This window comes from Bubalus kerabau, chromosome 22, assembly GCF_029407905.1.
Source record: "Bubalus kerabau isolate K-KA32 ecotype Philippines breed swamp buffalo chromosome 22, PCC_UOA_SB_1v2, whole genome shotgun sequence".
NCBI classification, from domain to species: domain Eukaryota; kingdom Metazoa; phylum Chordata; class Mammalia; order Artiodactyla; family Bovidae; genus Bubalus; species Bubalus kerabau.
In genome coordinates this window covers 39,810,230-39,825,846 of record NC_073645.1, presented here as the reverse complement: position 1 = coordinate 39,825,846, position 15,617 = coordinate 39,810,230, and the positions used below count along the sequence as shown (strand labels likewise).

General features: G+C 50.4%; 1 protein-coding gene across 1 annotated transcript in view; it reads right to left on the bottom strand.

Annotated features, from left to right (window-relative positions):
- The window catches only part of SLC18A2 (solute carrier family 18 member A2), a 38,781-nt gene extending 25,493 nt beyond the window's left edge, over positions 1–13,288 (bottom strand). Inside the window, exons 1-6 of the mRNA XM_055560718.1 lie at positions 13,182–13,288; positions 12,576–12,711; positions 10,647–10,998; positions 1,115–1,173; positions 731–814; positions 345–437 (exon numbers count right to left, since the gene is read on the bottom strand). Of these exons, the coding sequence (XP_055416693.1) occupies positions 345–437; positions 731–814; positions 1,115–1,173; positions 10,647–10,998; positions 12,576–12,696 (709 nt within the window). The 5' untranslated portion in view covers positions 12,697–12,711; positions 13,182–13,288. The remainder of the gene's footprint in view (positions 1–344; positions 438–730; positions 815–1,114; positions 1,174–10,646; positions 10,999–12,575; positions 12,712–13,181) is intronic.
- Between the last annotated feature and the right edge of the window lie 2,329 nt (positions 13,289–15,617).

The following is a 15,617-nucleotide window of genomic DNA, read 5'->3' as shown; positions in this document are numbered from 1 at the left end:
AGGCAGACGACCTGGATCTGTCAGGGAAGGTGCCTGTTCCTGGTCTGGGAGCTCAGCCAGGGCAAGTCGGGGAGGCAGGCTCAGAAAGTGGGGAGGTCCTCGGGCGGGATGGAAACTCAGAGAATGTTCTAGGGCAGGGACCTTGGCAGAGCATCCTGTTCAAGACTTGTTTTCATCTGGATTGGGAAGAGAGGACTGGAGAGCCCAGGACCACCCAGGTCAGGACATGTCCCATTTTTCAAAGTCTCCATGAAAGGAGGAAGGAGACAGAGGACAGTAGAGTGCAAAGGGGCTCAGTGTCCCACACGGGATAGACCCTTCCCTCTACTGCAGCCCTCACCCACCTAGGACCCCCATGGCCAGGCCTCCCAGGGCGATCCCCATGGCGTTGCCCCTCTCCTCATCATCTGTGTACACGCTGGCCAGCATGCCCATGCCTAATCAGGGAAAGAAACGGTGACAGCCAAGCTCTGGAAGCAAGAGAATTATCTTCAGGACTCGCACCCCTGCCCACCCCCAGCCCAGACGGTGGTCTTCCCACACCTGCCAGACCAACAAAACATAAGGTCAAGCAACATCCAAAAACCCATCACCCACCACCACCACCGATACCTTGATTGCCTGAATTATTCCAGCTCATTCCATAAAGGGTCGCCAGCCAAGGCGGTGCCCATGGTCCTCCCACAGACCAAAGCCCCCGGGGCACAGACTTAGTCAGTTCCACACCTACCAGCTACAGATGAGCAGGAGGAACCGATGCCCTGCAGGGACCTGGCGATCAGCAAGAAGGCGTAGCTGCGGGAGAAGGCGAACACTGCGGAGAGAGTGGCCAGGCCACGGTCAGTATAGACCCAGCTGGCACGGTGACCAAATCTGCTCAAACAGGACCTTTCTAAAGGCCTCCCTTAACTTGGTGAGGGTACTTCTGGATTAATCACATCATGCTTTGGCTCCCTGAAGACCTCACCCACCCTGAAGACCCTCACTCCTTTCTGCAGTTGTTGCCAACATACCTACCCCCACTCCCATCCCAGCTGTGTTCTCAATTCCCAGCTGGTGTTGGTCAGAGCCCACCCAGTGACCCAAACTCAGAAGGCAAATGTCAGACACTTACTAACTGTTGAGATAAACATGATGCAGAATCCCGTAAACATGGGAATTGGGTAGCCAATTCTGCAAAACAGAACCACAGAGAGAACCTAGTGACTGCTCCGTATTTCTGTTGAGTTTCTCCTGTTAGTCTTTGGGATCTGGCGGATAAGCATCTGGTCAACTTTTCTAAAAATTCATATAGTTGGTGCTTCCTCCGTGACCTTTTGGTGTTTGACTGTCTTAGAACGTGAATACATTTAGGGGCTGCCACTCTGAGGGGAAATTTCTCTGGCATAAATGTTAATAAAATCTTGGCAAGTAACCCAGAACACATTCAAATACACAGCCCCTGTTTCCAGCATTTTGTAAAACTTTCTTTAATTAGAGTCTTGGCTAAAGCTTCCCCAGAGGGACAGCTGCAATCAAATGATTCTAGTAAAAGGTCATCAAGAGATTCCATGGGCAGCAGACACAACTGCAGTACGTCTAAGAAGCATCAGGAAATGAGGACATTTCCAAATCTATCTTCACTTGACCCTGATACAGACCTTGTTTTCTGTGCAAAAATTTCAACATCCTAATTGCTCCATAAGACCACAGAGCACAGGGCTCCGCCACCAGGCAGACAGGAGAGGTGGGGAGACCTCAATGTCTGGGTATCACACCCTTGGCTGGACACCTGGCCTTGCCATTTAACTCAAGTAGATCTCCCCTGAGGCTCAAAGAGAGACCACCACCCACTTCCCAGAGGTGGAATGCTAAGTCCCTTCAGTCATGTCTGACTCTTTGCAACCCCATGGACTGTAGCCCACCAGGCTCCTCTGTCCATGGGATTCTCCAGGCAAGAATACTAGATAGTAGGTTGCCATGTCCTTCTCTAGGGGATCTTCCTGACCCAGGGAGTGAATCCACATCTCTTATGTCTCCTGCACTAGTAGGTGGGTTCTTTACCACTGGTACCACCTGGGAGGTGGAGAGGGTATGATATGAGACATGGCTATTAAACTGCTACCAGGGCACCCGGAACATAGACAAGTGCTTTAGAAATTTTGCTTCATCCCTCATTCTCTTCCTGTTTTCCCTACCTGTTTCCGCAGATTAAGCAAGCAGGTTGGTCCCTGTCATATAGATGGCACATGAGAGTAAAGCAGCTTCCTGCCCCCTGGCCTCCTTTCTGCCAGGAACAAATCACAAAAAAGCAGAGGCCAGGACTGGCTGAGCTACAGCCCTCGAGGAGATCTGTGTCACAGCCCAGAATAGCCCTGAGCATCTCCAGGCCTCATCTTCCTCCAGTCCCAGACACTCAAGACCCTGGAGAGAAACCCAACAAGGAACAAGGAGCCCTGAGTACCAGTCACACAGCCTGGGAGGGCTCTTCTACTCAAGGCTGGAATGAAAAATCATAACAATACCTTCACCTAAGGTTACACTCCATTCTCCAAGCACTTCCACCCATGAGCTCCCTGATGTGATAAGAGCAGATGGACCACTTCCACATGTTACAGATGAGGTATGAAAAACTGACTTGTCTGATGTCCTAGGGCTAATTCCACTCAGGGCCATTCCGTCCAGTCCTTCTCCTTGCAGACTTACTTTACTAACCTCCCCAGGTAGCCAAAAGGCATATATGGTTTTGAACAGAACTTTCTAAAAGTTCTGGTCTCACTTACATAATTTTTTAACTGCTTCATGTGCATCCAGGAAACAAATAGCCTCATAAAACCATCGCATTCTCAGGCAATCACCACCCCACAAACCGATGCAAAGACTCCTCTGCTGTAACCTGAAGTGAGCTTGTAACTCACAAAGCAGGCTTTGAAACCAATCTGGTGAACTAGGAAAGATACCGAGGTGCTGAACTGCAGTTCAGATGCCGTCAAATGACAGCTGCTCGTCTCCACCAGCCCCGAACCGACTGCTCTGTGCTTACTTCTGGAGGCAAAAGAAACCTGCTCACAACACCAGATCCAACATGGCACTAATGGAAACTGATGAAGGAAACTTCCAGGAGGCTCCGAGAGAAGTCACAGGCAGTTTATTTTCTTAGCAACTGCTGCATGTCCATAAAGAAGGCTGAGAGCCAAAGAATTGATGCTTTTGAACTGTGATGCTGAGGAAGACTTTTGAGAGTCTCCTGGACTGCAAAGAGATCAAGCCAGTCAATCCTAAAGGAAATCAACCATGAATATTCATTGGAAGGTGAAGCTCCAATACTTTGGCCACCTGCTGCAAAAAGCTGACTCACTGGAAAAGACCCTGATGCTGGGGAAAATTGAGGGAGGGAAGAGAAGGGGACAACAGAGGATGAGATGGTTGGATGGCATCACCGACTCAATGGACATGAGTTTGAGCAAACTCCAGGAGCTGGTGAAGGACAGGGAAGCCTGGTGCTTGCAGTCCATGGGGTCGCAAAGAGTCAGACACGATTGAGCAACTGAACAATGTTGCATGTCTGGGGGAAGAACGAACACACAACTGCCCTGGAATGAACAGAGGCTTCTTATCCCTTTCAACATCCAGCTTGGAAAACCACTGACTTAAGCCAAAGCTATTGGAATACCAGTAATATTACATCCAGTTGACAGCCTGGCCACTGACCAAGGTCACCTGGCAGGACACAGCTGGTGTGAGCGCCTTCTTAGCAGGAGGCTCCAGCACTCCTGGAGATGATAAGCGTGCAGAGTCACCTGTGACTGTCACAATTCCATGTGGTAGCTGGCTCCAATCCTATTTTCAGATGGCTACATGGAGGCTCAAGAGATTTAAGTAACTTGCCCCAGAGTCAGGGCAGAGGGCATAATCTTGAGTGTCGATGAGGCCGGGCCCTACTAGTATACACTTTGGTGGGGACACCAGTCTCAGGAGCAAAGGTTCACACGGGGTGCGTGGAACGTGGGTCCACAGTACCTGTTAATACCAGGTGGCTTGGTACCCACAGGGCTGCGCACTTACGGATGATTCTTTTAAACCAAGACCAGGTGTTGTGTTTTTCTCTAAAAATGCAGCAGCTACTGTTGTGTTTCTCAGTTGCTTTGGGATTTTAATAAAGCATGACTGGAGAACCAAATGGCAAAGCTAGAAGGAAACTCAAAGGCTGGCCAGTCCAAACCCCCATCTCGGATGAGAAAGTCAAGGTTCAAAGGTGGAGCCTGTGACTCAGCCACAACTGCAGAGCAAACCACACACTTTGGGTATCACTGGGATCCTGCTGCTTCCTTCTCACTACCAGACTCGTGTGCCCTACGCTTTCAACACCGGCCAAGCCACTGGCAGGGTTGCCCAGTGGCAAGTGCTGGGCAGCATCCTTCTCTGGAGCTCAGCCCCAAGGCAAATGCAGCCCAATGGGCAGCTCCTGGATCTCCACCCTCAGAATGCCCTGTCCCCCTGAACACCTGCCTCAGAACAGCTGCCCAAGGCCCCAGGGTCACTGAGTGGTGGGCAGATGGCCACTGTCCTTTCTCCCTCCCCACAATGTCTCCTAAATGGTCAGAACCTCAACTGACATTAGTCATAAATGTCTGATTTGGCCTCCTGCCGCAATTCAATGCCATCTCAATTAAAGTGATACTGAGCCGAGCCATGTCTGATGCGGCAAACCTTTACCCAAGCATCCCATTATCACCCCTTCGTGAGTCATCCTGGCCCACAGTCATCTCCACAGGGCATCAGGGAACAGTTAATCCAATTGGAATAAGAGTAAAAATTGTATATTTGAATCCTAGAAGAGAGTGCAAAGCAATAAAAGTTACATGTATTATGTATCCATACACAGTCAGTGGCGAAACCCTATTATGTTCCTAAATTATCACTGGCAATCAATACTTGTTCTCTATGCTACGGACTAGTTTATCTTTACCACAGAGATTAATGTAAGCTCTTGTCCCAGGCTTGCTAACATCTGCCTCGGTTCCCTCTTCTGGGTATGTGACCAAAGCAAGGACGCAGAATAGGGGACAGAGAAGGGAACAAACTGCCCCAGAGGAGACAAGAGGTGACATCTCCCTTTGCAATTATCTCAACACACTCCTAAATGGTGAACAGCAGTGAACAGAGAGGTATTTTACATTTCCTAGTGGCTCAGTGGTGTGCAGGAGACACAGGGTCCAGCCCTGGAGCGGGGAGATCCCCTGGAGAAGGGAATGGCAACCCACTCCAGTATTCTTGCCTGGGAAATGCCACGGACAGAGGAGCCTGGCCGGCTACAGTCCATTGGGTCACAAAAAGTCTGACAGGGCTTGGAAGCTTGTGGTCAACCATTTCATAAATAAAAGAAAATCCTTAGGTTTAGCCCCTGGGTCTGTCTCTTTCAGTTACAACATGTGTGGAGTGAGCTACATGAGTCTTGAATTTCTTACTCTCCCAGGTGTTCCTTGATGCACAGATCACGTGAGGGCTCTGCTCCCATGGGAAGGACCCAAATCCATGGCCAGCTTCTTCTGATTTCAAAGCAAACACTCTGTCACACCCTCTCCATCCTCACGATGTCTGGGATGGGAGATCCCTTCCCAGAATGGCTGATTTCCCTGTCCATGGAGACGCTTTGTGAAAAGGTCACTGCTTATTGCTATAGAACCCACTTCAGACCAACTGCCTAAAGCTAGAGAAAAAAAACCCACAAAAGCACACAGTCGATTTGGTGGGGATTTCATGCCCTGCAGCTTTCTCCCTGTCGTTCAGATGTGAGCTAAGATTTGTGAGGAAGAATACCTGGCTTTCAAATATACTAGGTAACTATGGAAATAAATTAAGCCACTGATGCTGGTTTGATAAAAAGCAGACCACTGAGACAGCGACAAGCTGAGGAGGGAGCTCTCCCCACCCCCGTCCCCAGAGTTAACCCTTTCCCAAGCCATTGGGTTCATTTGGAATATCTTGGGTCTAAAGATACAACTACTATGTAAGCCTTATGTTAAGCAAGTGAAGACCATGGTGCCATGCTCTTAACTTGACTTACGGAAGAGAGAAACGTAAAGGTGGTTTTCACATTGTTTACCCCCCTGGAACATGCTTTTTATGTGTGTGCACCTCTAAAGTCCACTTACTGGGCCAAAGGACAACAGCTGTTGCTCGTATAAGTCCTTCCACTCCATTTCACTCACAAGTGCAATCATGAAATGAAGAGTTAAACTGGAATCAGAAAAGAAGTCACACAAGCCTCAAAGATGGCAATCAAGTCAAGACACACACCCACAGGCTTTGGAAAGTGTGTTACTGGGCCTGTGATCACCACCCTCACCGTAGTCAAAATGTCCTTTGTTCCCTATCTGGTCACAAATTATTCAGTGAAAATATGCTACCTACAGAAGAAATGAAACGGGAATTACTTGTACCATCTAGCAGCAAAGTGAGCATTTAAATACTCCCAAGAATCATCATTGGCCCTGGGATTTCTTTGGAAGGAATGATGCTAAAGATGAAACTCCAGTACTTTGGCCACCCATGCGAAGAGTTGACTCTTTGGAAAAGACTCTGATGCTGGGAGGGATTGGGGGCAAGAGGAGAAGGGGACGACAGAGGATGAGATGGCTGGATGGCATCACTGACTCGATGGACGTGAGTCTGAGTGAACTCCGGGAGTTGGTGATGGACAGGGAGGCCTGGCGTGCTGTGATTCATGGGGTCGCAAAGAGTCGGACATGACTGAGCGACTGATCTGATCTGATCTGAAGAATCGTCATATTTTTTTTCATGGTTCAACATGAGATCTTACCCAATATTTAAAACAAAAGACAGGAGGCTGCCTTCTGTTGTTACCCACTCACAAAAGCCACTCACACGGCAGCATCGTGACCACAAACAATGGGGTGCTGGACTGTAATGCGGGGGTTCAACGGGTTATGATGGGTGTGACGTTGGGTATTTCATTTTACACAACTGAAGTGACTTAGCAGCAGCAGTAGCTGCTGCTTACAGCAAGAAGCTTTAGAAATGAGTGGCTCCAAGCTCCCTACTACATCTCTGGAGATGCAAGAGGTCTCTTTTTTCCCCACTGTCAGAAGCATTGCAGAGACACCAGGAGACTGGGCCAGCGTGCATCGTGGGATGGAAAAAGATAGTTTTCTAGGGCCAGGGAGGTGGGTGAGGATTGAGATCCCTCAGATCAGGCTGATTTTTCCTAAACTCCCTCCCACTGAATAAAAATTGCATCCAACAACTCACTGTTTGGACTTTTCCTCATTCAGCCTGGGGCACCCAGGGAGAGCCCAAGTAGATGCAAAAAAAGGCAGATTTTACCTATATTATTTATATTCCGTAACTAAAGGTACAAATTGGGTTAACAGTAAGCTGGTGGAAAGAACCAGAAGACAGGAAGACATCAGCCAGAGTCTGGACAAATGCTTTCTCCTCCTGACTTGTTTAGTCGCTAAGTTGTGTCTGATTGTTTCTCCACCCCATGGACTATAGCTAGCCAGGCTCCTCTGTCCATGGGATTTTGCAGGAAAGAATACTGGAGTGGTTGCAATTTCATTCCACTGAGTCACTGAGGAATCCTATCCTCGTGAGTGGCACACCCCTTTGGCTATAAAGCAGGGGTCCCTAACCTTCAGGATCTAACGCCTGGTGATCTGAGCTGGAGCTGATGTAATAATAACAGAAATAAAGTGCACAATATATGTAATGCCTTTGAATCATCCCCAAAGCATCCCCCACCCCCTACCCATGGAAAAATTGTCTTCACAAAACCGGTCCCTGGTGCCAAAAAGGTTGGGGACCACTACTATAAAAATACTAAGACACCCCCAAAAGCTTTTGCTCAAGCCTCCTCAAGATCTGATGCTTCATGTTTTAACTACTCTTTAATCAGAAACATATTAACCAAGTGTAAAATGCTATTTTAAACTCAGTTCTTTACAACCCTGAAAATGTGAGTCACATATCTCGTTGGTAATTGCGGATGTGATTGGCACAAATTACATCAAAAGGCTATTTGCAATGGCTCACAAGGGAAGAGTCGGTAAACAGAAATATATTTATCACTTCTCTGAGCAGAGCCGCAGAGTGCCCAGAAATGCTGCAAGTCCCCAAATTCATATCTACTGGGCTTGGAAAATATTAGAAAACATTACTTATCATGACCATGTTGGAGGGACAACTGAGTTTGTTCAATTGTTTTTCCTGCCTGCATTGATATTAAAATTTGTTTCCATTTCCACATTACAAGGCAGTGCTAGAAGATGAAGATTATTTTGAAATTTGCTGGAGAGCTGGGAGAAATCAGCTAGGGAGGAAAATTTTGTTCTTGACAAGTTCCACCATACAAATAGACTAAATTTCACAGGTCACTAAAGGAAATTAGTTTTCTCTTGGAAGATAATTTTTTTTAGGAGGCCCAAACACAAGCCTTGCATGCATGCATGCTAAGTCGCATCCAACTCTTTGCAACCCCATGGACTGTAAGACCGCCAGGTTCCTCTGTCCATGGGATTCTCCGGGGAAGAACACTGGAGTGGGTTGCCACGCCCTCTTCCAGGGGATCTTCCCAACCCAGGGATCGAACCTGCGTCTCCTGTGTCTCCTGCATTGCAGGCAGATTCTCTACCGCTGAGGTGGCTGCAATATCAAAGTGTTTGGAGTATATAATAGGGCAAAAGTCTCGCTGGTTTTAAACAAGCTCCCGCCCCTTGGCATAAGCAAAGCATTAGAAACGAGAATGGGATTTTTTTTAAAGCTTTTCATTTGCCATTTACATTTGGAAGATTGGAACACTCACATCATTTCCGCCAAGTTTCTAAGTATTGCGCTGTACAGCTAGTGACATTCATGTTCAAGTGACTGGCAAGGTGTTATTACAATAATGTCCTCAATTTTCCCATATAGTATTTGAGCTGTTTACTTTCTCAGAATACAAAACCCTGAGCTGTTTTCTGTAATTATACCAGATGCATTTTAAGGAGTGCTCTTAGGCGTGAGAAAAGAAAGAAAACCCTGTAAACCACGGGGGTCTGCCTGGTTTTCCTCCTGAAGAACAGACGAAATGCCGAACGCCACCTTAATAATGGTGCCTCTTGGTGGGCTCCCAGTCGGCCCAGCGTCCTGCATTCATCTGCTCAGCATTTTAGGCAGCAGCCTGGTAACACTGCCACACAGCCTACAGGCTGGATGTGGCCTGGGAGGGTTAAAATGGATTCAATGGCACCACCCAGTCCAGAAAATCGCATCGCAGAGGTAGAAAAGCTGCTTCCATCCGACTCACCATGGGTACCCTACCAGAAATCGTTGTTCCAGAGGACCGCTTGTGTGGAGGAAGGCAGGCCTGCTGTGGCCACTTTGAGCCCCTGCTGCCACCCGAGGCCTCGTTGCCTCATAGAGCCCCCAGCCCTCCAGAGTTGGCCCCACTCTCAGCCACACAGGACCCCTCTATTGTCACCATCTCGATATGATTAGCAATATTTTAATAAAAGACTGGGCCTTGGAGGAGGAAATGGCAACCTACTCCAGTATTCTTGTCTGGGAAATCTCATGGACAGAGGAGCCTGGTGGGCTACAGTCCATGGGGTTGCAAAGAGTCGGACAGGACTGAGTGACTAACACTTTCACTTTTCACTTTCCCTGACTCTTCAACTTAGCTTTGGAACCTCTAGTGGCTCCCAAGTGCTCCTGCAACAAATGCCTACTCCTCTGTCATCTAGCACGTGGGGCTCCTCATAGCCCAGCCCCGCCCAGTCCCCCAGACCTGCCCTCCTCAGTTCTCTGGACCCCTCTTTTGCTCTCTTTCCCACCTCTGGTCCTTGTCTTTGTGCGTCTAAGCCTGCTTCACAGGTAGGACTCTGGGCACCGCCCCCCTCCACCATTTTTCAAATCTCTGCTTTTGGGGTCACACTGTTTAGATGGGAGCCCACCACCACCGCTCTCTCTACCAGCTCCCACTCTTTGCAACAGACACCTCCTCCCCTCTTTTGCAAGCCCCCTGTCCTGTGCTTGCAGCCCCCAAGTCCTGGGCAGAGCTAGACCAACTTAGCTGGAGACAAACAAATATTAGCTGGATGGCCACCAACAATGGAAATGTGAACCATTATTCAGAAAAACTGGGTCTCAAAAGACTCCAGAACATCTGGATTAATATAAAGCTTGTGTGGGCAGCTTGAATTATCTGGGGAAAAAAAATTCTCTTCGTTGGTGTGCACGTGGACACAGCTCAGCACGTGGCAGGGGAAGGTGCACTGCCCAGGGCCTCAGTGTCAGAGACCTGCTTCCTCTATCAGCAGGACTATGGATCACATGCCACGTTCCCTACCTGGCCATCCACACGAGCCTTGACCAAGCCAGCCCTGAAGGAAACCACTTCAGCTGTCTATTGGGAAGTCCATGACCAGAGGTGGAAGAGAAGATAAAGCTAAGTGGCACATACAATCCCACAATGATGGCCACGGTGGCAATGAAGAGGAGCACCAAGTGGGAAATCTCGACTGACTCAAGATGGAAACACAAGGTGAAGGAGACTGGATTTCCCCTCCAGATTTGGATCTCCAGACTCTGATCAACGAATGAGACACAAAATGATCTGGAACAATATTATGAATATTTAGCTCCTTGACCAAAACAATATAACCTACCTGTTGGTCAACAGTCCTATGAATGGGTTGGTGAGGAGCTGGACAGTGGCTTTCGAGGCAAACAGCAGCCCGACCTGCACATTCTCATTCAGCAGGTCTTTGTCTTCACTGGGACAGTCGGAAGGGGCCGAGGACGAGTTAGTGGCCATGCGCTGCGTGGTGGCCTCGTGCACCAGCGCCCCCTGAAGGTGGTCGGTGCTGTTCCCGGTGACCATGGTGGAATTGTCATAATAGGAGAAGATGTTCTGGAAGCTCCCGGGGGCGGAGGCTGTGAGCCCGGGCTTGGCGGTCTGGATTTCTAGAGCATCTTTCTCATGCTCAATGCTGTACAAGTAACTCGGGATGATGGGGACTGGGGACGAGAGCAGGACAACGGTGATTACACTGAAAGCTTCCCTGGGACCAAAGCCATCAAAACTGTGGTCTTGTCAAATGCTAAATGAGACCCAGAGAAGTGGCGTGCCTGCCTCAGGAAAGGGAACCTCTGCACCGACACTGAACAATTTTATGTTGTTTAGCTCTGGGAAAGATTGAGGGCAGAAAGAGAAAGGGGTGACAGGAGATGAGATGATTAGAGAGCATCACTGACTCAGTGGACTTAAGTTTTAGCAAATTCCAGGAGATGGTGAAGGACAGGGAAGGCTGGTGGGCTGCAGTCCAAGGGGCTGCAAAGAGTCGGACATGACTGAACGACTAAACAACAACAAGCTCTGAGAACAAAGCCCCAGAGGCTGTGAGAGCTCTCAGGGCCAGCAGACCTGACCAGCCCCAGAGCTCCCTGTGCTTCTCACAGGGCTCCTTCATAGGACTATTTTAGGAAAGGAAAAAGATGCAATCTGAAATCTGGTCCGTGCTGACCTGGGGTCAACCAGGGCTTCTCAGAAAGAGGCTAGAAAGACCTTTAAGTGAATGAATCAGGAAAACAGAAACCTAAATTTCATTATGTGTCTTAGAGAAAAAAAAAATTAACCTGCAGGAAGTAATAATTCGGAAATTCTGCACTAGACTCACTTTATCTTTCTATTACTTGAGGGGGAAGCAGCAATGTTTCATACAACTTGGCAAATTCAAGACTTCCTGAGACTTTCATAAAGGAAAAGAAAGCTGATGTAATCGAAGCTTTGGGCATGTGTATAACAGAGGATTCAAGACAAAGGAGGACACAGGCCCTTCTTACTCTACTGGGATGAGCCCCAAAGCTCCCATATTTCTGGAAGTGAAAACCTGACTCTCTGGTGCTCTGAAAACTGTCCAGAGAGAAAAACTTAAACAGAGACAAGGGAAATGACCCTTTAAAAAGTATTTTTTATTCATTAAAAATTGGGGTATTTTTCAGGAAAATATGCATGCCAAACCTGTTGTTCATGGGGCTAATTAAGAGACCTGGATGTCAATTATGTAGCTGTTCAAAAATCTATTACAGCAAAAAAAGATGAAAACCAACAGTTAAAACTGCTCTTGATAGGAGTCCTGACATGTGTCCATGTCAAGTCATCTGCAGAGTCGCTACATTTAAATGTCCCTTCCTTCTATGGAGGGAGGTATGCTGACTGTTCCTTTAGGTGACAGACCACATTATTAACCCACCTTTTTCGGGGGGCATAATAATTATTATAATATTCTGAATCCTGGAAATTGCTCTTCCTTCATAGAATATTAAAAAAAAAAATTTTTTTTTTATCGCGTTGAAAGTGACAAGGGGAAGCAGGAAATTATCAGGAGGAAACAAAAGTTCTGGGTTTTATCTGATATCACAGTTTTTTGACCGGACCTCCAGGAAAACGAAGCCGCAAACGCGGCCACTAGCCTAAGCGAGACAGTCTCGGGCGGGGAACATCTTTTTGAAAAACGTATTCTCTCCAACCTGCCCGCACCGCGCTGGGGTAAGCGGGGCGCGCCGGGGGACTGGGACGCCGGGTCTGTACATACCCACAACCGTGAGCAGCATGTTGTCCAGCAGCAGCGCGAGGAACACGATGAACAGGATGAGCTTCCGCGAGTGCCGGCTCTCCTGCAGCCGGCGGAGCAGCGCCAGCTCGCTCAGGGCCATGACTCCTGGGCTCAGCTGCGGGCGCGGCGCGCGGTCAGGGACCGTACGGGGCCGCGGGCTCCCTCGATCCCAGGGCTCGCCCGGCCCGGCCCGCTGGAGGGGCGTTCGGGGAGCGGCGCTCACCTGGCGGCCCCAGACGGTCCCCGGCGTCCCACCCTCGGCTCACGTGCGGCGAGCGCGTTCTCACCAGCACCTGCGCTCCGGAGGTAATAACGCCGGCGAGCGCCGTCGGGGCGCGATCCCCCGCCACGCCCGGCTCTCCGCCGCCCGCGCCCACTTCACCCTCCGCGCGCTCGGAAAGGGCTGCGCGCCACCCGCGCACCAGGCGTCCTGCACCTCGGCTTTCCCGGGACCCCTCGGAACCCCGCGCGTGGCGCCTCCGGGGGCTTCCCCTGTCCTCGGCCGGGCCCCGCTCTCCCGTGCGTCCGGGCGGCGATCAGTCCCCAGCGCCGAGCCCCGCGGGCCGGGAGCGGGGTCGGCCTTACCTCGGGGTGGTCTGCGGCTGCCCGCCCTGGCCGCCGTGGGCTCCGTCTGGCCGGCGGCACCGGTCGCAGTCTCCACTCCAGCGCCCGGCCGCCGCCGCTCAGTTTACCGGGTCCGGCTCTGACGTCACGGCCGGCGCGGAGCGGGGGCGGGGGGCTGGGGCGCCCTGGCCTCCGCCCTCCCGGCGCAGTAGCTTTCCTGTCCCCGCCCCGTCCCGGACCCGGCTTTGCTCCCGGACTCTGGAGTCGCCCCGTCCCGAGCAGACCCTCGCCCCTGTCCGGGCACTTCGCCGTGAGCCCTGGGGACACCGGCCAGGGTGAAGCGGATGGGTCTCAAAGGGAGGACGTCAGGAACCCAAGGGCGGGGGGCCAGGATGAGGAGTCGGGGATTAGTGCTCTCATCTGGCCTCAGTTAGGAGCTAACGCTCTCGTTGAGCCTCCGATTTCCTGAGGATGTGAAGCCTCTTCAGTGAGTGTGCCAGGGACAGAGGTAGGGGTTGGGCGGCCGATGACAGACCTGTTTCCTAGAGAAGCCACCCAGTACCCTAGCACGCCTCCCCTCTCCCGCCTCCGGATCTTGGTGCAGAATGCCCCTCGGCCTCTTTGACCATTGGGTCCTTGGGTACCCTCCAGATGGTGATGTGGAAACGCGGGGGACAGGGAGAAGGGGACATCCCTCAGCATCACCCCCATAGTGAGAGTGAGGATATGAGGGTCCCAGGCCGCTGAGTTCAGGTCCCAGAAAGGAGGACCACGTCCCCTGAGCAGGCGGCACTGGAGACTAGGTGAGTGCCTGGTGCCCAGATAAAAGGACCCCGTGGGCAGCTGCCCAAGCCCTGTGCGCCATAGTGCTCTCCGCTCAGTGTTTTCGGGGGATTCTGGCAAAGGGCCTGTTTGTGGCTGACCTGGAGCTGTCATCTTCGCTACCAAAGGACAGGAGCCCACTTTGATTTCCAAGTCCCTCTATTTTATAAAGAGAAACAGACAGACTTCTCTCCTGACTCGGCTGGAGCTTTGGAGACCCTTTAGGGGGCGGGTGGAGCAAGTGTTTTCTTGGAAAGCCACTTGCTGCTGCTGCTGCTGCTAAATCGCTTCAGTCGTGTCCGACTCTGTGCGACCCCATAGACGGCAGCCCACTAGGCTCAACTGTCCATGGGATTCTCCAGGCAAGAATACTGGAGTGGGTTGCCATTTCCTTCTCCAGGAAAGCCACTTAGACTAAACGTTATCTGCTGCGACTGCAGCCCTAGAGTCTGGGCATGTTTTATTAATGTTTGCTTGTCAGCTGGAGACTGCTGAGAGCAGCGGGATGCTGTGTGGGACTCCCCTCTCTCTGTGCCTCCTTCCTCCCTTCCAGACACCCCCTGTGCCATCCCCAATGGAGAGAAATGGTTGGATAAATAAGTAGGTCAGTAACATGGGGACTCTGGGATGTCCCAGGATGTGTGCAACTTAAATATTAAACGGGGAGGAGGGGAGGAAAACCACTTAGGAGGAGAGAACAGCTGGCAGGGAGCTGTTTGAGATGGCTGAGAAGGGTATCACGTTCATGGGGTGGCCCAAAGTGCCTGGAGTTTCAGAACAAAGACACAGGCCCTGTCCCTCTGCTCCCTGGGCCAGAGAGGTGTCATGGTTATCAGGATGCCTGGGTCCAGTCCGCTGTGTCCTTGATAGGTGACCTCAGGCACATTATGTATCTTCTCCGTGCCTTAGTTTCCTCATCTCTGAAACGGGGATGCCAACTGGACATGATGCCAACTGGACATAATGCAGTGTTGTTGTGGGGATCCACAGGGATTCCTTAACACAGTGCCTGGCACAAAGTGAAAGTCAGCATCCACCGTTCATCCACCCAACAAATATTTATTGAGCATTGACCACAACCAGGCACTGTCGTTGATACTGGACAGATATTAATGGCCCAAAGAGATAAAATGCCCATCCTTGGGGGGCTTACATGTTCTGGTGGCAACACCACAGCAGTGCACAGAGGATGCCACATCAGCTCCAGCGCAGCCATCTGGAGGAGTATGGCGCCAGGGGAAAATGCCAATCCCTGGGTCCCGTCTCCTGATCTCTGCCACCCGGCCTAGAGCACCATAGCCTATATTAGCATCTTCAGATTTTTTATTGACATGCCCAAAAGTGTTTTTAAAAAGATAGGTGTGCCTCACACGTTTCTCAGTTGGCATCCAAAATATTCTTTCATCATAAATTTAAATAGTTTAGGGGTATATCATGTATGCGTGTGCATGTTAGTCACTTGAAGTGAAGTGAAGTCGCTCAGTCATGTCCGACTCTTTGCAACCACATGGACTGTAGCTCACCAGGCTCCTCTGTCCATGGTATTCTCTAGGCAAGAATATTGGAGTAGGTTGCCATTCCCCTCTCCAGGGGATCTTCCCAACCCAGGGATCGAACCCAGGTTTCCTGTGTTGC